This window comes from Phoca vitulina, unplaced genomic scaffold (assembly GCF_004348235.1).
Source record: "Phoca vitulina isolate PV1807 unplaced genomic scaffold, GSC_HSeal_1.0 scaffold2, whole genome shotgun sequence".
Classification (NCBI taxonomy): domain Eukaryota; kingdom Metazoa; phylum Chordata; class Mammalia; order Carnivora; family Phocidae; genus Phoca; species Phoca vitulina.
In genome coordinates, this window is record NW_022589705.1 from 70171447 (window position 1) to 70194601 (window position 23155).

General features: G+C 40.9%; 1 protein-coding gene across 4 annotated transcripts in view; it reads right to left on the bottom strand.

Moving 5' to 3' along the window:
• Nucleotides 1-19155: 19155 nt before the first annotated feature.
• SMAP2 (small ArfGAP2) overlaps nucleotides 19156-23155 on the bottom strand; it is a 46333-nt gene continuing 42333 nt past the window's right edge. For 3 of the 4 annotated variants that reach the window (XM_032431916.1, XM_032431908.1, XM_032431900.1), the window contains one exon: nucleotides 20091-20538. In XM_032431916.1, coding sequence (XP_032287807.1) covers nucleotides 20413-20538 — 126 coding nt within the window. In that variant the 3' untranslated portion in view covers nucleotides 20091-20412. Of the gene's footprint in view, nucleotides 20539-23155 lie in introns of all 4 variants that reach the window. The other variant, XM_032431892.1, reaches the window with a different exon arrangement.

The following is a 23155-nucleotide window of genomic DNA, read 5'->3' on the forward strand; positions in this document are numbered from 1 at the left end:
TGTCAATATCTCTTAAAATAAAAAATATATACTTCTTTTGACAAAGCATTCCTGCTCCCCAGGATCTATCCCTTGGAAACAAAAGCACTGTTACAAAGGACAACAGTAGGAGGGTGGTTACTGCAGAACTGTTTCCCAAGAGTACAGAAACTGCTGAATAAATCATGATACACCCACACACCAAGGCCCTGTAAAAGAATTAGAGCTATACATCACTTGGCAGGATTTCTGTGGGATTTTTTTTAAAGATTTATTTATTTGAGAGAGAGCATGCGTGCATGTGCGAACAAGGTGGGGGGCACAGAGGAAGAGGTAGAGAGAGAATCTCAAGCAGACTCTCTACTGAGTGTGGAGCCCCCTTCAGGGCTCGATTCCAGGACCCTGAGATCATGACATAAGCCAAAATCAAGAGTTGGCCACTTTACCGACTGAGCCACCCACACACCCCTCCATGAGATATTTTTAAGTGAGAAAGTATTAGATAAAGCCATATGAGCTTCCTGGCATATAATCAGTTTTAACATACAAAAAGGCAATTTCATATGATTAAGCCTAATAATTATCCCATAAATATGTAGTCGTGTGTGTGTGTGTATATGCACATATATACATATGCATACACAATAATGAGGGTTATCTGAATATAGAGTATAGAGAAAAATATATACTAGGTTGTTAACACATACAAATGAAACAAAAAGAATATAACATGATCTAAAAGAAGGCTATTATAACACTGAGCTTGAACTGCGGATTTATGCCAAATGATGTTAGCTGTATCCTCTTGAAGCTCTCAAATCCCTTTTTTATTTCAAAAAATGTATTCAACAAGAGAACGATTTGTCTACTGTAAATAGGAAAGCAGCAATGCCATAAAATATGATAAAAATATTAAATCCAAGAAATTAAACTTTTAAATATTTTTGCTTTAAGATCGTATTTATTTACTTGAGAGAGAGAGAATGAGCATGAGCGGGGGGCAGGGGCAGAGAGAGAGGGAGAAGCAGACTCCCACTGAGCAGGGAGCCAGATGTGGGGTTCGATCCCAAGACGACAGGATCACGGCCTGAGCCGAAGGCAGACACCCAACGACTGAGCCACCTAGAAGAAATTAAACTTTTAAATAAAACAATTACTAAATCCAGTCAACTTTAAAAAAATATATTTTTTTAAGATTTTATTTAATTGTCAGAGAGAGAGCACAAACAAGCAAGGGGAGCTGCAGGCAGAGGGAGAAGCAGGCTCCCTGCTGAGCAGGGAGCCTGATGCAGGACTCAATGCCAGGACCCCGGGATCATGACCTGAGCCAAAGGCAGACACTTAACCAACTGAGCCACCCAGGCGTCCCCTAAATCCAGTCAATTTTTAAAGTACATATCTGAAAATAAATTTCTCAATGCAAGAACAGAATTGTTTATCAATGTAAAAGGGGAGAGAGATTTAGGTTGATGTCACTTACTTGAAAAAATGAAAGAAAGAAAGAAATGGGCTTCTATATTAATAAGAAGTTTCTGTTTTTCCATTTTGATATAAGCCAGCCCTGGAAATCCATGCATAGTGTATGAGGGCAAGATACTTAACTGTATTCTCTGATGGAGCTAGAAACTCACCAAAATAATCAGAAATTTTTGTTTAATAAACTTATTTCAATAGTACATCTAATTCAATATCTAGAATACATTCTTCAAAATATATCCAGTTATTTGCTTATGTCTACAAAGATGTTGGGGAAAGGGCTCCTCATCTAGTCATCTCCACCATTAGATTCAGAAAACCCTTATGAAGACATTTTATCAAGTCTTTCAAATGTCTTTTCATAATCTTCAAAATATAGACCCAGGGAGTAGTTCAGATGAGTTAATAACCGTATCATCCAAAGAAAAGGTCCCAGTTCACCATTTGAAAGAGGCATGCCCCCCAACTCCAGTTACACAATATTGAATTTAATGCACTCGATCCCTCAGTTGGAAAACAGGTTTAAACCTTGCCTTGCGGGACTGAATTTAGATTGTTCACGTTGTCAACATTTTGAAAGAGAAAAAGAAGTAATTCAGCCAGCAAAATCGAGTTTATTCAGAATAGCAGAGAAATTGCAATTCAGGATAAGCAAACGGTGGTGCACCACAGGCAGGTCTCAAGAACAAAGGAGGAGAGCATCCTTTTAAAGAGGAAAGAAGGAAGTTGGGAGGGGCTGTTTTGAACCAAAGTTCTTTGAAGGAAAATGAGAGTTCAGGTGGTGGTAGCTTCTCAGTGGCTTGCAGGAGGTGGAAGTCGTGGTGGCCTCTCACGGGCTGTTGCCAGGCACCTGCTGCCGGCTGAGTGTTGCCCTTCTTCCTGTTGGGTTATGCAAACTGTGACTAGTGATGCTCAAGTGAGAGCCCTCCCTTCGTGGCTTCCCAACTCCGATTTTGAGTTAGGTTTCCTTCACACATTATCACAGAGTGATAAATATATCTTGAGCTGGTGCCTCTTAGGCACATGCTCTCACAACGTATATGTGTTCCAGAAAGACGAAGTCATTTTATCATCGTGAAGAGACAAATGGGGGTTCTTCTGTGGGAAAACCAATGAGCTTCTGAATGAAACAAAAGCTGTTTTGAAATCATTGCCCATCTCTTCATGGAACTGAGAAAAAGGGAGAATTCAGTGACCCACTCTCATATGACTATCGTAACAGCTTCAGGAGGTACTTGTCATACATGTTCATCCCCAGGTTCTCCTTGTGCATAAACAGTATATTTTATTCAAGACACCACAACTGCTCATATTTTCATTACAGTTTTCATTCTTATCTCTTAGAAATACCTTTTTTTTTTTTCTTTACCACTGATTTATGATTGGGTCAAAAGGAAATTAATGTTATCAATAAGGAGTCAGGCCCAATTCCAATTTACAATGATATAGCCTTCTACACATTTTCTGTAACAAACGATTGTCAACTTCCAGCAGAAGAATGCTGAAGAGAATGAAGAAGAAATCCAGGCTAGCACTCATAATCATCTATACTATCCATGCTTTCCAAGCATTTTGGATGGAAAATGTATTTACAGTAGCTAATGCTGTCTGTGTTCTGTGCATATCCTTCAGACTTTCCAGTGTGCTCCAGTGGATGGCAGCTGCCAGGGTCTGCACCTCTATGCCTGAGACTGGGCTGCCTCCAATGTCCAGGGATTAATACTGACTACCCTCCCACCACCCCAACCACCAGCCCTCAGCCAGTGACTCTTGACGTTGGCCCAGTCTGCTCACCACTAGGTGGCATAATTCTGAGGTTTGTATTTTGCAGTTTCCCAGAGTTTTGGTGAGACTAAGCTCTTTTCTCCGACAGTGGTAACTAGCTGAACAGTATGTGCTTTACTGGCTATCTTCCTTTGCCTGTCTTATTTCCCCCACTTCCTGACTGGTATTTCCTGTGTTTCCCAAATACACTACTTGCACTCCATCCTTGTCTCAGAGTCGGCTTCGGAGAGAACCCAGATCAGTCATTGAAAGCGTGAACAATGATCCTGTCAGTTACACAGTCCTTGTAAGGTGAGTTATCATGCCTTACCAGGCTGCATTACCCTCATCCCAAGCAATAACCTTGAAATTGCAATTTTCAGTACCAGTTCTAATTCTTCCAGTACACATTAAAAATGGATACATAGACAATTCATCAAGCTATACATTTATAATTTGTATACTTTCCTATATGTAGGATACACTTTAATTCAACAGTTAAAAAGATAAATATGTAACAATTAAAATTGTGTTTCAAAATCACAGTCACCCCTGGCTCTGAGCTTCTGCTTCCAGTGAATTCATTCAGCTTATAAGTCATCTTGCCACTCCACTTAAATAATCCAGAATTTTGCTGGAGTCCTTCTTTCTTTTCAGGGAACAACCTTCACTAACACATGAGAGTAAACAGAAGTTATTCTTTCTTCTCTGATCTTCTCTGGAACAATCTCCAGAGTTGTTGTTTTTTTGTTTTTTTTAAGATTTTATTTATTTATTTGACAGAGAGAGAGACACAGCGAGAGAGGGAACACAAGCAGGGGGAGTGGGAGAGGGAGAAGCAGGCTTCCCGCCAAGCCGGGAGCCCAATGCGGGGCTTGATCCCAGGACCCTGGTATCATGACCTGAGCCGAAGGCAGACGCTTAATGACTGAGCCACCCAGGTGCCCCAATCTCCAGAGTTATGTTTGCAGCTACTGGTTTCACTAGAGGTGGGTCCTCACAGCTAATGCCCCTTCTCCATCCTCGGAAACAATGGGACAGAACAAAGCCATCTTCATCTTGCTTTCCTTAAGCCCCCACAAAGTGAATAAACCAGACACTATAGTTTTGTGACACTTTTTATGGAAGAATCAGGGAAATTCAGAACTCAATTTGTAATTAACTTGAACTGTCTTAAAGAGAAAGTACTTGACAACATGGGACTTCTCAAGGACTGTGGTCACAACTCCCATCCCACAGGTACCCTTTGCTTTGAGGCTCTAAGTCTGCAATTCCCTCCCCTGGGAAAACAAGATACCTTCACAAAAAAAGGGTCTCATCCCCTGGCCTTTCTGCCTTCCCAGTCTTTGTCTTGTGGTCTTACGTCTAAATAACGGGAACAGATGCAATGCATGTATTTGGCTACACTCCCTCACAAGATCCCATCATAACACAGAGAAAGGGATTTGAAACCAAAGCCATAAACTCACAGGGACAAACTGAATGAAGAAGAGAAAAACAACAATAAATTTCGGAAACTAGAAAATGGATGGATGAATGATGACAGACTTATGAGTTCTGAAAAGGCTGGATCTGAGGCAAGCGGTGGAGAAGGCCAAGAAGCAATCCAATTTAACAGTGTGGAATCCCAAAAAGCAAAGCAATGGGTTGCCTGGGGTAACCTCTGAACATGGGGAGTGAAAGTGATGCTAAAAAAAGAATACTGATTGCAAATATATTGCAGAAGCAGTTAGATTTCCAGCACCCCTACACTATCTAGTCAAGTGACTATCCTTTTACTTCTCTGCAGGAGTCTGAAAGAGTAGTCTCAGGAGAGGATAAAACAAAAGGGTCTCTGACCTGAAGGACACCAGGCACATTTGAGGCAATGAAAGAGGAAATGGGGCAAGGATAAATGAAAATGTACACATTGAACTTGAGACTCCCAACCTTCTTTCCAGAATGTTTCCACCCAAGTCTATATTCCCTGGGCAACAAATTAGAAAAAAAAAAGTCTCCAGTGATTCCAATCGGCCTATGAGAAAACGATCTAAGTGTATTGACATTGGGGGTTCCCCAAGGATATGGCCCAGGCAGACCACCACCCAGTTCATGATGGGCAGCTCTGGTCTCATGGCACCTAGATCTCATGATCTGGGATTCAATCTGCACCAGGGCCAGGTGGGGAAATATTTACTTGCCAAAGAGGACATAGCTTCAAAAACCATAGTTGCTTCCTTGGTGGTTCTTTAATTGGGGCTGTAAGAGTCTCCATAAAATATCCTGATCTGCTACTGATGTAAGGGATCATAAGGGCTGAGGGCAGAGCTGCCCGTAGCCTGAACTAGAAGAAACCCCTCTTATTCTGGGCTCTACTTGAAGTAGGCTGCTTTTCAGGTCAGTCCAATAATTGGCTGGGCCAACACACCCATCTACAATCTATGTGCTTAACAAATCCAAAGAGACTCACCAAGTACTGCACTTCTCTTTTAATACAGAGGGTAGAGAGTTCAGGACTTTAAAGGAATTATCCCAACATGCTAAAATAATTCAGTAATGTGGCTGGATTCCCTATAGATTGGATTATGGTACAGATTGTCTTTTACTTCCTGCTTAAAACAACAAGAATCACTTACAATCTTTCATAGTTTCCATGAATCAAGAATTTAGACAGGGCATAGTGCAGACAGTTTGCCTTTGCTCTATGACATTGGGAGCCTAACTGAAAAACTCAAAGGCAAAAAGTTGGAGTCTGAAGGTTTATTCATTACCAAATATGGTGGCTGAGTTTGAAGAGCAAGAATCCTGAGGGGGATGGGGAATGGTAAGCCATATTTCCCTTTCATAACCTAGCCTCGGAGGTCACACTGGGTCATATCTGCTGCATTCTATTGGTCAAGGTAGTTATAAAGGTCTACTCATTCAAGGGGAGAGAAAATGACCTCACCTTTCAATGGAAGAATGCTAATGTCACCTTATAAGACGAACATGTGTGATGGGATATGCATTGGGGAGCCATCTCTGGAAAATATAATCTATCATAGTGATGCAGTCAAAGCCTCTATAGACTAATTTGGCATAGATCTAAGAGCTGGCCTATTCTCCAGATGGGATGGTAAACTCATACTGCTGTTCTATCGGGTGTCACCAAATTGCTTCTGATATTTTTTCAAAAATATACAATAGGGATAGATGCTCCCTCCCAAATTATCATGGTAATAGTTGTCTATCAGGTGTCATGCACTATCCTGATTTGATTCAATAAGGAAATGACTTCCGGAATAGCAGCTGCAATAGGTATCACTCAGTTTGGAGCTGTTAGTATGATTAAGTTAACGATAATCTACTGTCATTCTCCCAAACCCATCCATCTGCTGCACCAGCTAGACTGACAAGTTAAATGGACATGTGATGGAAATCAGCACTGCTGCATCTGTTATGTCTCTCTGGTAACACTAATCTCTACAATTCCCCCAGAGATGTAGTACTGTTACTGATTCATTAGTTTGGCAGAGAAGAGCTCTAGGAGCTTCCTCTTCTCCATTCATTTCTTTTTTTTTTTTTAATTTTATTTTATTATGTTATGTTAATCACCATACAATACATCATTAGTTTTTGATGTGGTGATCCACGATTCATTGTTTTCGTATAACACCCAGTGCTCCATGCAGGACGTGCCCTCCTTAATACCCATCACCAGGCTAACCCATCCCCCCACCCCCCTCCCCTCTAAAACCCTCAGTTTGTTTCTCAGAGTCCATAGTCTCTCATGGTTCATTTCTTCCCCCAGTTTCCCCCCCTTCATTTTCCCCTTCCTTCTCCTAATGTCCTCCATGCTATTCCTTATGTTCCACAAACCATATGATAATTGACTTTCTCTGCTTGACGTATTTCACTTAGCATAATCTCCTCCAGTCCCATCCATGTTGATGTAAAAGTTGGGTATTCATCCTTTCTGATGGCTGAATAATATTCCATTGTATATATGGACCACATCTTCTTTATCCATTCATCTGTTGAAGGGCATCTCGGCTCTTTCCACAGTTTGGCTATTGCGGACATTGCTGCTATGAACATTGGGGTGCATACAGCCCTTCTTTTCACTACATCTGTGTCTTTGGGGTAAATACCCAGGAGTGCAATTGCTGGGTCATAGGGTAGCTCTATTTTTAAATTTTTGAGGAACCTCCACACTGTTTTCCAAAGTGGCTGTACCAACTTGCATTCCCACCAACAGTGTAAGAGGGTTCCCCTTTCTCCACAACCTCTCCAACATTTGTTGTTTCTTTCCCTGTCCATTTTTGCCATTCTAACTGGTGTAAGGTGGTATCTCAATGTGGTTTTGATTTGAATTTCCCTGATGGCTAATGATGATGAACATTTTTTCGTGTGTCTGTTAGCCATTTGTATGTCTTCTTCAGAGAAGTGTCTGTTCATGTCTTCTGCCCATTTTTTGACTTGATTATTTGTTTTTTGGGTGTTGAGTTTGAGAAGTTCTTTATAGATCTTGGACACCAGCCCTTCATCTGTAGTGTCATTTGCAAATATCTTCTCCCATTCTGTGGGTTGCCTCTTTGTTTTGTTGACTGTTTCCTTTGCTGTGCAGAAGCTTTTTGTCTGGATGAAGTCTCAAAAGTTCATTTTTGCTTTTGTTTCACTAGCTTTGGAGATGTGTCTTGAAAGAAGTTGCTGTGGCTGATGTCAGAGGTTATTGCCTATGTTCTCCTCTAGGATTTTGATGGATTCCTGTCTCACATTGAGGTCTTTCATCCATTTTGAGTTTATCTTTGTGTATGGTGTTAGAGAATGGTCGAGTTTCATTCTTTTGCATGTGGCTGTCCAATTTTCCCAGCACCATTTATTGAAGACTGTCTTTTTTCCATTGCATGTTTTTTCCTGCTTTGTCGAAGATTATTTGACCATAGAGTTGAGGGTCCATATCTGGGTTCTCTATTCTGTTCCATTGGTCTATATGTCTGTTTTTGTGCCAGTACCATGCTGTCTTGGTGATCACTGCTTTGTAATATAGCTTGAAATCGGGCAACGTGATGCCTCCAACTTTGTTTTTCTTTTTCAACATTTCCTTGGCAATTCGGGGTCTTTTCTGATTCCATGCAAATTTTAGGATTGTTTGTTCCAGCACTTTGAAAAATGTCATTGGAATTTTGATCAGGATGGCATTGAAGGTATAGATTGCTCTGGGTAGCATAGACATTTTAACAATGTTTATTCTTCCAATCCATGAGCATGGAATATTTTTCCATCTTTTTGTGTCTTCTTCAATTTCTTTCATGAGTGTTCTGTAGTTCCTAGAGTATAGATCCTTTACCTCTTTGGTTAGGTTTATTCTGAGGTATCTTATGATTTTTGGTGCTATTGTAAATGGAATTGTTTCTCTAATTTCTCTTTCTACAGTTGCATTGTTAGTGTATAAGAAAGCAACTGATTTCTGTGCATTGATTTTGTATCCTGCCACATTACTGAATTGCTGTATGAGTTCTAGTAATTTGGGAGTGGAGTCTTTTGGATTTTCCACATAAAGTATCATGCCATCTGCAAAGAGAGAGAGTTTGACTTCTTTGCCAATTTGAATACCTTTTATTTCTTTTTGTTGTCTGATTGCTGTTGCTAGGACTTCTAGTACTATGTTGAACAATAGTGGCGAGAGTGGGCATCCTTGATGTGTTCCTGATCTTAAGGGAAAGGCTCTCAGCTTTCCCCCATTGAGGATGATATTCACTGTGGGTTTTTCATAGATGGATTTTATGAACTTGAGGAATGTTCCCTCTATCCCTATACTCTGAAGAGTTTTAATCAGGAAAGGATGCTGTATTTTGTCAAATGCTTTTTCTGCATCAACTGAGAGGACCATATGGTTCTTCTCTCTCCTCTTATTAATGTGTTCTATCATATTGCTTGATTTGCAAATGTTGAACCACTCTTGCATCCTGGGGATAAATCCCACTTGGTCATGGTGGATGATCTTTTTAATGTATTGTTGGATCCTATTAGCTAGGATTCTGTTGAGGATTTTGGAGTCCATATTCATCAGGGATATCAGTCTGAAATTCTCCTTTTTGATGGGGTCTTTGCCTGGTTTGGGGATTAAGGTAATGCTGGCCTCATAGAATGAGTGTGGAAGCTTTCCTTCTGTTTCTATTTTTTGAAACAGCTTCAAGAGAATAGGTATTATTTCTTCTTTGAATGTTTGGCAGAATTCCCCAGGGAATCCATCAGGCCCTGGACTCTTGTTTTTTGGGAGGTTTTTGATCACTGCTTCAATCTTGTTACTGGTTATTGGCCTATTCAGGTTGTCAATTTCTTCCTGTTTCAATCAGTTTATAGGTTCCCAGGAAGGCATCCATTTCATCCAGATTGCTCAGTTTATTGGCATATAGTTGTTGATAATAATTTCTAATAATTGTTTCTATTTCCTTGGTGTTAGTTGTGATCTCTCCCCTTTCATTCATAATTTTATTAATTTGGGTCCTTTCTCTTTTCTTTTGGATAAGTCTGGCCAGTGGTTTATCGATCTTATTAATTCTTTCAAAGAACCAGCTTCTAGTTTCGTTGATCTGATCTACTGTGCTTCTGGTTTCTAATTCATTGATCTCTGCTCTAATCTTAATTATTTCTCTTCTAATGCATGCCTTAGGCATCGTTTGTTGCTTTTTCTCTAGTTCTTTAAGGTGTGGAGTTAGTTGGTGAATTCGGGATTTTTCTTTTTTTTTTTTAAGATTTTATTTATTTGACAGAGAGAGAGAGACAGCGAGAGAGGGAACATAAGAAGGGGGCGTGGGAGAGGGAGAAGCAGGCTTCTGTTTTTTTGAGTGAGGCTTGGATGGCTATGTATTTCCCCCTTAGGACCGCCTTTGCAGTATCCCATAGGTTTTAGACCGATGTGTTTTCATTCTCATTGGTTTCCATAAATTGTTTAAGTTCTTCTTTGATTTCCTGTTGACCCAAACATTCTTGAGCAGAGTAGTCTTTAGCTTCCAAGTGTTTGAATTTCTGCCAAATTTTTTCTTTGATTGAGTTCCAGTTTTAAAGCATTATGGTCTGAGAATATGCAGGGAATAATCTCAGTCTTTTGGTATCAGTTGAGACCTGATTTGTGACCCAGTATGTGGTCTATTCCAGTGAAAGTTCCATGTGCGCTCGAGAAGAATGAGTATTCTGTTGTTTTAGGGTGGAATGTTCTGTATATGTCGATGAGATCCATCTGGTCCAGTGTGTCATTCAAAGCTCTTGTTTCTTTGTTGATTTTCTGCTTAGATGATCTGTCTATTGCTGAGAGTGGAGTATTGAGGTCTTCTACAATTAACGTATTTTTATCAATATGACTCTTTATTTTGGTTAACAGTTGGCTTATGTAGATGGCTGCTCCCATGTTGGGGGCATAGATACTTACAATTGTTAGATCTTCTTGTTGGATAGACCCTTTAAGAATGATATAGTGTCCTTCTGTGTCTCTAACTACAGTCTTTAGCTTAAAATCTAATTTGTCTGATATAAGAATTGCTACCCCAGCTTTCTTTTGAGGTCCGTTGGCATGGAAGATGGATCTCCATCCCTTCACTTTCAGTCTGGATGTATCTTTAGGTTCAAAATGAGTCTCTTATAGACAGCATATGGATGGGTCCTGTCTTTTTATCCAGTCTGCAATCCTGTGCCGTTTTATGGAAGCATTTAGGCCATTCACATTGAGAGTGATTATTGAAAGATATGAATTTATTGTCATCATGTTGCCTGTGAAGACCTTGTTTTTATAGATTGTCCCTGTAAATTTCTATTGTATATCACTCTTGGGGTCTTTCTCCTTTTATAGAACCCCCCTTAATATTTCTTGCAGGGCCAGCTTAGTGGTCACATATTCTTTCAGCTTCTGCCGGTCTTGGAAGCTCTGCATCTCTCCATCCATTCTAAATGACAGCCTTGCTGGAAAAAGTATTCTTGGCTGCATGTTCTTCTCATTTAGTACCCTGAATATGTCTTGCCAGGCCTTTCTGGCTTGCCAGGTCTCTGTGGATAGGTCCGACGTTATTCTGATGTTCCTCCCTCTGTACGTAAGGAATCTCTTCCCCCTAACTGCCCTTAAGATGGTTTCCTTGGTTCTAAGATTTGCGAGTTTTACTATTACATGCTGGGGTGTTGGCCTGTTTTCCTTGATCTTGGGAGGGGTCCTCTCTGCCTCTAGGGCATGAATGTTTGTTTCATTCCCCAGATTAGGGAAGTTCTCAGCTATGATTTGCTCAAATATATCTTCTAGTCCTCTCTCTCTCTCCACCCCTCTGGGATTCCAATAATTTTTTTTTTTTTTTTTTTAAGATTTTATTTATTTAATCATTAGAGACAGAGAGAGAGAGGCAGAGGGAGAAGCAGGCTCCCAAGGAGCAGGGAGCCCGATGCGGGACTCGATCCCAGGACCCTGAGATCATGACCTGAGCCGAAGGCAGACGCTTAACCATCTGAGCCACCCAGGCACCCGGGATTCCAATAATTCTGACATTGGAACGTTTCATAGTGTCACTTATTTCTTAGATTCTATTTTCATGGATTCTGAGTTGTTTTTCCCTGGCCTCCTCTTTTCCCTTTTTATCTATTAAATTGTCTTCCAGGTCACTAATTCATTCTTCTGCCTCACTTACCCTAGCTGTTAGATTATCTAGATTAGATTAGATCTCATTAATAGCATTTTTAAATTCTGCCAATTCAGCTTTCATTTCTGCCCTTAGAGACTCTATGTTGCCATTACTCGATTTCTCCATTCTAGCTATTGTCTTCACAATTGCTAGCCTGAATTCCATCTCCAACATCTTGGTTATATCTGAATCCATTTATAAATCTGTGGCATAAATCATAATCTCTGAGTCTTTCCTATTTTGGGGGTTCCTCCTCCTAGTCATTCTGTTGAGGGGTGGTTGAGGGAATGTATAGAGTCCAAATTATTGTCACAATCCAAGCAAGATGCACCTGTTTTCTAGGGACCTTAGGGTTGCTGGCCTCTTGTTTTCCCAGCCTGTCTTCTGGGGGAGGTGCCTGCCGCGCTGTTACTCAGGCAATCCTGTTTGGGCAGAGTTGCCCTGCCTCCTGTGGTGGGGGATGGGCTCAGTGGAAACCGGTTTTTGGGGGGCTTTTGTTCTCTGGCGGCTTTCCCTGGTGGCTTTCTGCGTCTCTTCTAAGAGTCAGAGCAGAAGAGACCGTTTACAACCCTCTGCCTCAGAGCAGAGAGATCGCAGACTGTTCTTCAGTGAACTCTCCAGCCACAGTCTCTCCGTTTCTGTCTGTGCTGCTATAAACTGCAGGGTCCTGGGTTGTGCGCCCCTCCGCAGAGCTCCCAGTCCTCGCCTCCAGGTCGGGGCACGTCTCTGCCCTTTGTGCTTCTAAAACCGCCAGCCACCCCCAGTTCACACAGGCGACCTCGCCACTCGAGAGGCTATCACTCACCGGCGGTGCAGGATCCCCTTGGCCAGGCTCCCTCCCACTGCCATTTATCCTCTGATATCTGCCCACAGAATCACGGCACCCCGCTTCGAACCTCGAAACCCACCACCCGCGATATTCTGTTTGTAGAGATCCAGATCTATCTTTTTACATCTGATTTCGTGGGTGTTCAGCTGGTAGATATCCAGCTCAATTCTGGGGACCAGTTGGAATAGGGTCCCCTACTCCTCCGTCATCTTTTTTCCAACCTCTCTCCATTCCTTTTTTTTTTTTTAAGGTTTAATTTATTTATTTTGACAGAGACACAGCGAGAGAGGGAACACAAGCAGGGGGAGTGGGAGAGGGAGAAGCAGACTGACATTAAATCTAAAATCTGTATTAGGTGCATCCATATTAATAAATACCACCATCTTTCTCTTCTTGATTGAACACCCTCACTATTTTCGTATGAATGCATTTTCTTTTTGCCAGTGACTGTATAAGCCCCTTCCTCTGTATTATTTGCTGCCTGGTGTGATATGATGTACCCAAAATAAATTATGAGATATTCCTGCCAACATATTTAACCTGAATCTAATTGGACCTCTAGACCTAATTTTCAGTTTCCAGGTAGATCAAAAATGTAGAACTTTCTACCAATTGGCTTGAGCCCTTCAAAAAGTTGATGGCATGGGGAAAAAAGATGGCACTGTTCCAAACTAAAAGAAATCAAATAGACATAGTAATCAAATGCAATGCACAAACCTAGATTAGATCTTGTTTTTTTTTTTAAAGCAACAAAAGACATTCTTGGGATAAGTGGCAAAAATTGAAAATGGACTGAATTTTAGGTGATATGGAATTATTTACAATGGTATGAAAATGGTGGTTATATAGACTGTATCATTCTTAGGAGGGGCATGCTCAAATATTTAGGGATGAAGCATCAGTATGCCTACAGCATACTTTCAAATGATATAGTGAAAAATGTGTTCAACCTGAAGTTTGTGAGATTCCTCTATGTGGTTGTATAGAACTGTAGTGGTTGTATAGAACTGTAGTTTGATCATTTCCATTGCTGTTTAGTATTCTGTTTATGACTATACCACAGTTTATTCATTTTTCTGTTGATGGACATTTGGACATTTGGGCACTTGTATCCGTTAGTACTCCCACCAGTTGTGTAGGAGAGTTCACCAGTTGTGTAGGAGAGTTGCTCCACATTCTTGTCAACACTTGGATTATCTTTTTCCATTTTAGCCACTCTGGTAGGTATTTAGTAATGTCTCACTGTGGTTTTATTTGTATTTCCCTAATTACTAATGAGATTGGGCATCTCTTCATATATTTGTTAGTCATTTGGGTCTCCCCCTGAAGTGGCCAGTCAGGCCTCCATTGCCTAGTTTTTACTAGGTTGGCTCTCTTTCTTATTTTGCAGGAGTTCTTCATATATTCTGGATACAAGCCCTTTATCATGTGTTTCAAATATATTCTCTAATTCTGTGGCAAGCCTTTCCACCGTCTTAATGGAATCTTTTGATAAACAGTTCTTATTTTTAATCTAGCCAACTTTATAAATCTCTTCATGATTAGTGCTTTTTAACTCCTGTTTCAGTGTTTTTCCTTCTGCCATGAATAAGATATTCTCTATTACCTTTTAGGAGCTTTACCATTTTAATTTCACATTCAGATGTGCAATCCACCTAGAACTAATTTTCGTTATGGTCTGAGGAAGAGGGTCAACTTGCACTTTCTTTCTATCTGTATATCTAATGTTCCAGCCTCCTTTATTTGGATGACTTTTCTTTCACTGCTCTGAATTGCCACTTCCATAAATCAATGTGTATCAGGCTGTTTCTGGGTTTTGTATTCTATTCTGTTGGTCTGTGTCTATTTTGTACCAGTTCCACCCTGTCTTACACTACTTTCATAACAAATCTTAAAATCTGGTAGTGTAATCTCCCCAAATGTTTGTTCTTTTTCCAAAATCATCATTCTATTTTAGGTCCTTTGCATTTCCATATAAATTTTAGAATCAGACTGTCAGTTCCTACAAAAAAAAGCCCAGTGGAGATTTGTTTTATGCACTGGTGGTAGATTGGCTCTTTCTCCTTGAAGTTCTATAAATTTTTGCTTTATTTTGAAGTTTTAAAAATGCATACTGGTTTAGAATTATATTTTCCTTGTGAATTGAACCTTTAATTATTACACAGAAATCCTGTTTCTAATAATGCTGTCTTAAAGTCTATTTTGTCAACATATTGATCCCTGCTTACTTTTGATTATTTGCCTGCTTTCTTTTTCCATTCTTTTATTTTAAACATTTTCTGTCCTTATACTTCAGGCAAGACTCAAAGAGACTTTCACTAAAGGAACTTCAAAGGATATACTTCAGTTGAAGGAAAATGGTCTTAGAAGAAAGGTCTAGGATGCCAGAAAATGGATTTTAATTATCCAATCTGACAACCTCAATATCTTAAATACTCCATTTATTGTATTTTTATTTTTATTTGTTCCACTTTTCTATGCTTACTTTGTAAATAAGATTTTATTTATTTATTTGAGAGAGAATGAGAGAGTGGGGAGAGGGGCAGGGGGGGAGAAGGAGAGGGAAAGAATCTCAAGCAGACTCCATGCTGAGCACAGAGCCAACCTGGGGCTCAATCTCACGACTCTGAGATCAGGACCTGATTTGAAACCAAGGGTCGGATGCTTAACCGACTGAGCCACTCAGGTACCCCTCTATGCTTCTTTTTTATTCTTACTTTGCCTGAAGCTTGCATTTTCTTATTTCTTATTCCAAGGTTCCCTCTTCTTTGGTTTGTGATTTACACACTCTATTTCTATTCTTAAGAGTAACTCTTAAAACCTGCCGTGTATATTGAACTGAATAGAGCCTGTTTCTCTACTTTTTCAACTCCTACAATTCACTCTTTAACCCACCATTCTCTGGCTTCTGGTCCCACCATTCCACTAAAACCGCTTCTGCAGAAGTTTCTAAATGCTGAATTCAATGGTCCTTTTATCAATCTGTATCTCAATGGATTTCCCTGCTAATTTGATATTTGTGATCATCCCTCCTTCTTGATATTCTAGTCCCCAGGGATCCTTGACATTGCACTTTCTTGCACTTTCTTGGGAGTTTTTTGCTTTGCTTTGCTTTCCTTACTTCTCTGACTCCTCCTCCTCATTCCCACACCACCTCGTCTCCTTCTTGGGCCTTTCCTCCTTAACCCTGATTAGAAATGAGTATTTCCCCCAAGATACTGTGTCCAGCCCACTGCTCTTAATTTAAAAATCCATCCTATATGATCCCCTCCACCCCCACGGCATCAATTACCAGCCTCCATGGGGCTGACTCTCAAGTTCATTTCTCCATCTTAGCTTCTTCCTTGAACAAACCTGAGATTCAAATCCATTTCTAGCTGGTCAACCAGACCTGGATATATCGCAGGCATTGCAAATTCAACATGCTTAAAACCAAATTTCTAATTTTCTATATCTCCCCTCTGAAAGGGAAAAGCCAGCTTCTCCTCCTGTAAATTCTCTCTCACACACGCTAGAAACATGGGAGATTTGATTCCTTCCTCTCCCTCCATCCCACATCTCATCTCCATTCTACTTCCTAAAATATTTTTTCTGGTTGTTTTTCCCAAATAGTATTCTATAGTTATTAGGTATTCCAGAAAAAAAAAAAAATTGATTTCATGGAAAAATAAGTCTTGGTAAATGCTAGAAAAGCCATGAAAAAAGGGTCTTTACTAATGAGAATGAGAAGACAAGCCACAGTCTGGGAGAAACTATATGCAAAAAAACAAAAACAAACAAAAAAACACCTCTGAAAAAGGACTGTTATCCAAAATACAGAAATAACTCTTAAAACTCAACACTAAGAAAACAACCTGATTTTTAAAATAAGCAAAGACCTGAACAGACACCTCACTAAGGAAGGTATATAGATGCCAAGTAAGCATCTGAAAATATGTTCAACATCAGGTCACTAGGGGATTGCAAGTTAAAACAATGACATACCACTATGCACTTATTAGAATGGCCAAAATAAAAAATACTGACAATGCCAAATGCTGATGAGGACGCAGAGCAACGGGAACTCTCATTCATTGCTGATGGGAATGCAACATAGTTCAGCCACTTTGGAAGAGTTTGGCAGTTTCTTACAAAAGATATCATACTCTTAATATATGATTCAGTGATCATACTCCATACTATTTACCCAAATGACTGGGAAAGTACTCCATACTATTTACCCAAATAAAAACCTGCACTTGGATGTTTACAGCAACTTTACAATTTTCAAAACTTGGAAGCAACCAAGATGTCTGTCAGTAATTGATAAACCATGGTATATCCAGACAATGAAATACTATTCAGTGCTACAAAAAAATGAGCTCTCAAGCCATGAAGAGATATGGAAGAATCTTAAATGCATATTTCTAAGTGAAAGAAGTCAATCTGAAAAGGCTACATGTTCCATGACTCCAACTGTATGACATTCTGAAAAAGGCAAAACTATGGAGACAGTAAAACAAAAACAAAACCGTGTGTGTGTGTGTATCTCAGTGGGTGCCAGGGGCTAGAGAAGAGGGAGGGATGAATAGGCAGAGCACAGAGGATTTGTACCACTGTGGCATGGGATGCCAATAGTGAAGGAGGTTGTGGGAATGGGGAATAGGGGGCATATGGGAACTCCATACTTTCCACTCAATTTTGCTGTGAACCTAAAACTGCATTCAATAAAGTCTATTAATTTTTTAAATTATTTTTCATATCATTACTATGTGGATAATATATTCTAGATGCACAAGAGGTGACAGAACATGCAGTCTTTCCCAAACTTATTTCAGCGTTTTTGTGGAACACCTTTTAGCATCTCACATGCCTCATAAGCTGCTTATGAGCTGCTGCTTTGAGCCACTCCATTCTCCCCTACCCCCACCTACCATGGCCCTAGTTCAGTTTTTGCCTTCTGTCTGCTCCTCTAGGCCTGGTCTTGTTCCCTCAAACACATTGTTCTCCACAATGCAAGGGTGACCTGCCTAAAACTCAACTCTGACAATGTCACTCCACCATTCATAACACTAAGGCCAAACTCCCTCCTAGGGTATATAGGAAGCACCCATGATCTGGCTTGGCCACACCTCAGTCTCCTCTCTCCCCACACCAACTCACATCAGACCTTACAAACATTGCACTGCTTGTGCTTCCCCAAATGAGTTGTGTTCTTGCAGATGTCATCTTTGTTCCCAGGGTACTATCTGTCTGGAATACTCTTCTCCCCACTCCCATCCAACCTGCTGGTTAACTCCTACCTCTCCTTTAGGACTCAGCTCAACGCCCTTATCCTTAGAGAGTTTCCCCTGATTGGGCTAGGAGCCCCTTAGCTCCCATAATCCACCATCTAAGCAATTCTAAGTCTGTTGCCCTGTGAGACTGTGAGCTTCTTAAGAGCAGGAACAATGTCAGATTCATTTTTCCTGATCTGTTGTTCCCGAATTCTAAAAGCTGATGGGCTCCCAAGGCTCAGTCCTCTTCTCACTATGCTTTCTCCTTAGGTATTTCATCTGATCTCATGGCTTTACATACCATCCATACCCTGATGACTCCCAGACTGATAGCCCCAGCCAAACAATTTCCAACGCAGACATTTACACTTGCTCTATTCTTTTTCCAGATCTCCACATGAGTGGCTGCTTATTCAGGTCTCAGTTCAAATGTAACTTTCTGACTACTCATTCTTAGCGGTCCCACACCCACTCTCTCCCCTTAACTTGTCTTACCTTGTATCTGAAATTAAATAGTTTACTTGTTTATTGTCTGTCTCTCCCACCATACCATCCCATGAAATTGGCAAGTATTGATTCATTGCTTTATTCCAGAGCCTATGACATATTTGGCACATTGTAAAAACACTTATTAAATACTTGTTGAATGAATTAATGCCCAACATAGGTCTGGCACATAATACTTGTTGACATTCGAATGCTAAGGGTCCAATACTGTGCAGAATGTACCACAGGAATTGCTTCATTTGACCTTAAATATGACCATTAGCTCCATTTTACACTGAGACCCAAGGGTTCAGTAGCTTGCCCGGGAAGGAACATGAATACTGGCAGCCTGATCCAGAGCTTACTTTCTTCACCACTGCGCTATCCTCTCATTTACCTCTGGAAGTATTTAAAAGATGTACTCAAAGGAAAGAAGGGAGGGAGGGAGGAAGGGAGGCAGGTCTCAGCTTCTCTATCTGGTGGGGGAGAAAAGGACTTCTAGTTTCGATGTTCTGTGGCTCTAGCAGGAGCAGATATCCACACTTCCCTCAGCTCACAACTCTAGACACCACTGGACAAAGGACAGGGGTCCCCCTTCTGACTGCCTGAGCCTGGTCCCAGTCCTTGGGCATCCCCAGTATAAAATTTTTTAAAACACAGGAAGTGGGGGAACTGCTCCTGGAAAGCAGAAAACCAAGATGTAACTCAACCTCCTCCATGAGTGATACACAGTAACAGCCAAGCAAAGGGTCCTTCCCTGCAATATTTATTAAGGAATTTACACATACACAGGAGAAAGGCAACCAGGAATTGTGGTTCCCACAGGTGAAATCTTTTAAGCAAAGTTTTCTCGTTTTAATTTTCAGGTAGGGTGAACAATGACTGACAGGAAAGCTGTCCAGGCTCTCTGCCTCACACACCTGGAGAAGGTGGGGAAACAGAGCAGCCTGGGATACACAGGCATGAAAGAGTGACTGGCAGATTGGGGCGGGGGGGGGGGGGGAAGGGAGCTATGCATGAGATTGCAATTTTTTTTTTAACTATATGAAAAAGTGGCAACAGTTTTAGGCTGTTGATAAATTAACTCCTCTCTGTGTAAACCTAAAACAAAAACAAAACACCCAGAGCAGATGGGGAAAGAGTGGGAGGTGAAACACACACACACACACACACACACACACACACACACACACAAGCAGTACACACATTAAGCTGTGCATTCCCACTGGAGGGGCTGGTCCTCCAGCCATAGAGCCAGATCCCACTGCAGGTAGGATGGAGGCGGGGCAGGGTGTGTGTTCTTGTGCAGGACCTTTGTAAAGTCTTTGGTGCTAATAAAGGCTGACTGAAGCCATGAGTCCTGAAGCCTCAGGTCCAGAAAGCATTTCAGGGCAAAGTAGAGTAATATTTTTGCTCATCCTCACAGGAGGGGGTTTGCCTCAGCCCAGGGCTAGGGCCAACCTGATCTAAGACCCAAGGAGTATTTAATTTGATTTCAGTACTTTCTTCATTCCCATAAATTATGGGAGCACGATGTCTCCCTCTTCAACCAAAAATTTAAACATGTAGAAATAGCTTAGCAACACATTCGGAAGTACCTCTGAACCCTCCCCCCTTTGCCTAAAAGACAACACGTCCAGACCTGAGAGTCTGATGGGAGGTTTAACCTCAGGGGAAAGATACTCAAAGGTGTGCACCTTTCTCCCAGTTTAAGTGCCTTCTGCCAACAATTCCTAAGGTGCTGGTACCAGGAGAGGACGGGTTGAGGCTGCAGAGGAAGTCGGGATGGCTAGGGGACACGTACAACATAGAGCAACAGAGAGGTCTGCGTGTCCGGGAAGCGGCTGGGCTGGGCAGAATGCCAAACCCCAAACAACAGATTGAGCAATTTCTAAACCAAACAGAGAGGTAGGAAAAGGGGATGGGATGGGGGAGTTGGGGAAAGAGGAAAACTGGGAGAGAGAGGGTTGATGAGAGTGGTAGCCATACAGGTGTTTTGTTTTTACTTCCACATCTGAGGGCTGAGAGTCTGATTTGCTGCCTGTCCATTTCCGCCGCTCATCGACTGTCCATAGCTCAGCACGCCATGGGCTCCACAGAAGTTCATCCCAGCCATCTGCTGGGTCATCTGAAAGGGAGAGAGGAGACTTTCAGACCAGGCTGTGGGCATGCAGCCAATTACTGCAAAAAGGCAGGGGAGGAGTCTTTCCGTCTGCAGGGAGGGGTTGAACAGGACAAAGGGAAACTGTTATGGTACAGATCTGCCCTGAACCTTAATAGATCATTTTGAGGGCTCCAGATCACGTAAATGAAGGACTTCTCAGAAGGGAGGTGTTGACAGAGACTAATGCTCAGGGAGGGAAAGGAGTCCTGGAGCTAGTCAACATCAAAGCAGCATGAGACGTTATTCTTTTTCCTTTCTAGTCTCTCATCCTAAAAAGAAGGGGCCTATTGTTAACTTGCCAGCCCCGAGAGTATGCAGACGAGCCCCCAGAGCAGCGCTCCTGTCTTATGTCCAGGAGAGTTATTACTGTCAGTGCCACTGAAAGTGGTTGTGCATGCTCAAGCCGAGAGAAAAGGAAAAAGAAACTGGACTGTTTGGAATGAACAAAGGAAGGCAAAAAAAAAGAAAAAGAGAAAAAAGACCAATGGGTCTTCGGTGTGTGAGAGCGGAAGTTGCTGGGAGAAAAGAACCAGTGGAATAAGGTCTGGATGGGGCTGGGGCCTCTTTATGAATGAGACTGAAAGACTGGCCTCTGGCAGTGAAGAGAGGGAACTATTTATCAAGAAAAATGCCTTAAATTTCCCAAGCCCGGGACATTTCTGTGTAAGTTCTTTTTCTTGAGGAGAAGGGCTATTTTTCTCCCACCAAATTTTTTTTTTTAAGATTTTATTTATTTATTTGACAGAGAGAGACACAGTGAGAGAGGGGACACAAGGAGAGGGAGAAGCAGGCTCCCCGGCTGAGCAAGGAGCCTGATACGGGACTCGATCCCAGGACCCTGGGATCATGACCCGAGCCGAAGGCAGATGCTCAACCGACTGAGCCACCCAGGCGTCCCGCCCACCAACTTTTTAAAAGAAAACCTCAAGCTTATAGAAAAGTTGAAAGAACAATATAATGGAACCCATGTATCCTTCCTTAAATTCACAACTGTTAACAGCTTGCCCCATTTTTTCTCTGAGATCTATATATCTTGTATGGGACCTTCATACATATATATGTGTACATGTTTGATGTGCACTGAAAACTGCAGATGTCCTGACATTTCACCTTTTAGTAAGTCAGGAGGCATCTCAGAAGAAAGAACACTTTCCTGGACCCACAATACAAGAAATTTAATATGAATACAATACTCTAATATAGGTTACATTTCATTTTCATATCTCCTTAGTCTCCTTTAATACAGAAAAGTTTCCCCACCACTTTTTCTTTCCTGACATTGTTTTTGGAATCCAGTCCAATTATTTTGCAGAAAATCCTTCCATTTGGATTTATCTCACATTTTCTCATGATTGGATCCAAGTTAAACATGAAGTGATATCGTGTCCTTCTCAGTACAAGATACCAGGAAGCACGTGATGTTCATTTGTCCCATTGTTGGTAACCTTACATTTAAGCACCCGCTACCACGGGTAGTATCCACCATGGTTTGTTTGTTTTTTTTTTATTGTAATTAGTAAGTAATCTAAAGGGTATTTCTTTGAGAATATGTGAATATCCTGTTCTTTCTACAATTACCAGTTGCCATTTTTCTGTAAAGAAGGCTTTCCCTCCCTCTTTCCTACACCCATTTCAAAAAATGTATCACTATGGACTCATGGGATTCATTTCCTTTAGTGTTATAATCCATCAGTGTCATTCCTATTGATGTTCAACTTGTCCCATATTTGGACAGTGGGAGCCTCCAGAAGTTGGCTCATGTGTCCTTTTGACATGTTCTCACCAGTTTCATAGCACTTCATTACTTATACAAATAAACATGAAGGACTGAAAATAGCAAATTAAAATCCCAACTATGAAAGCTAGAAAAAGAAGATCAGAGTAAGTCAAAAGGCAGATATAAAAGGAAATAATAAAGATAAACCAGAAATTGAGGTCAAAAACAAGCAAAGAAAAAATGTAGAATAAATAAAACAAAATCCGGTGGGTTTTTTATATATGTATATGTATAATTAACAAAATAGACCACTAGTTAACCTAATAGAAAGGGCAAGGGAGAAGGAAACCACAAACATACAAAATAAGACATGACAAGGGAGAAATAACCATTGAAACAGGAAACTTTAAAAAATCATGAGACAGACTGCTTGGCTTAACCTTTGATAAATGAATTTGAAACTCCTGATAAATTAGCTAATCTAGGTAAACAGAGTTTTCCAAAGCTGACTTTCATAGAACAAAGAGAGAATGCTATCAAAGAATTACTACATAAAAAAGCAGAAGGCCTGCACAATTGCACGTGGGAATTCTACCCAATCTCCAAAGACCTTTATTATATAAACTCTTCCAGACTACAGAGAAAGGGAAACATGAAAATAGTTTTTATACAGCAGGTGAACATTGTCACCCAAACCTGAGAAAGACAGCATGTGCACGCATACGTGTGGGCACGCACACATGCCACTCCGACTCTTTGCCCATCTTTGTGTTCAGACTTTAAATCACTTTGTTTCAGTGGATTTTTTTGTATCTAGTATAAAATTAGGCATTGCTTTGTAAGCCAATTTAAACATCTTTTTCT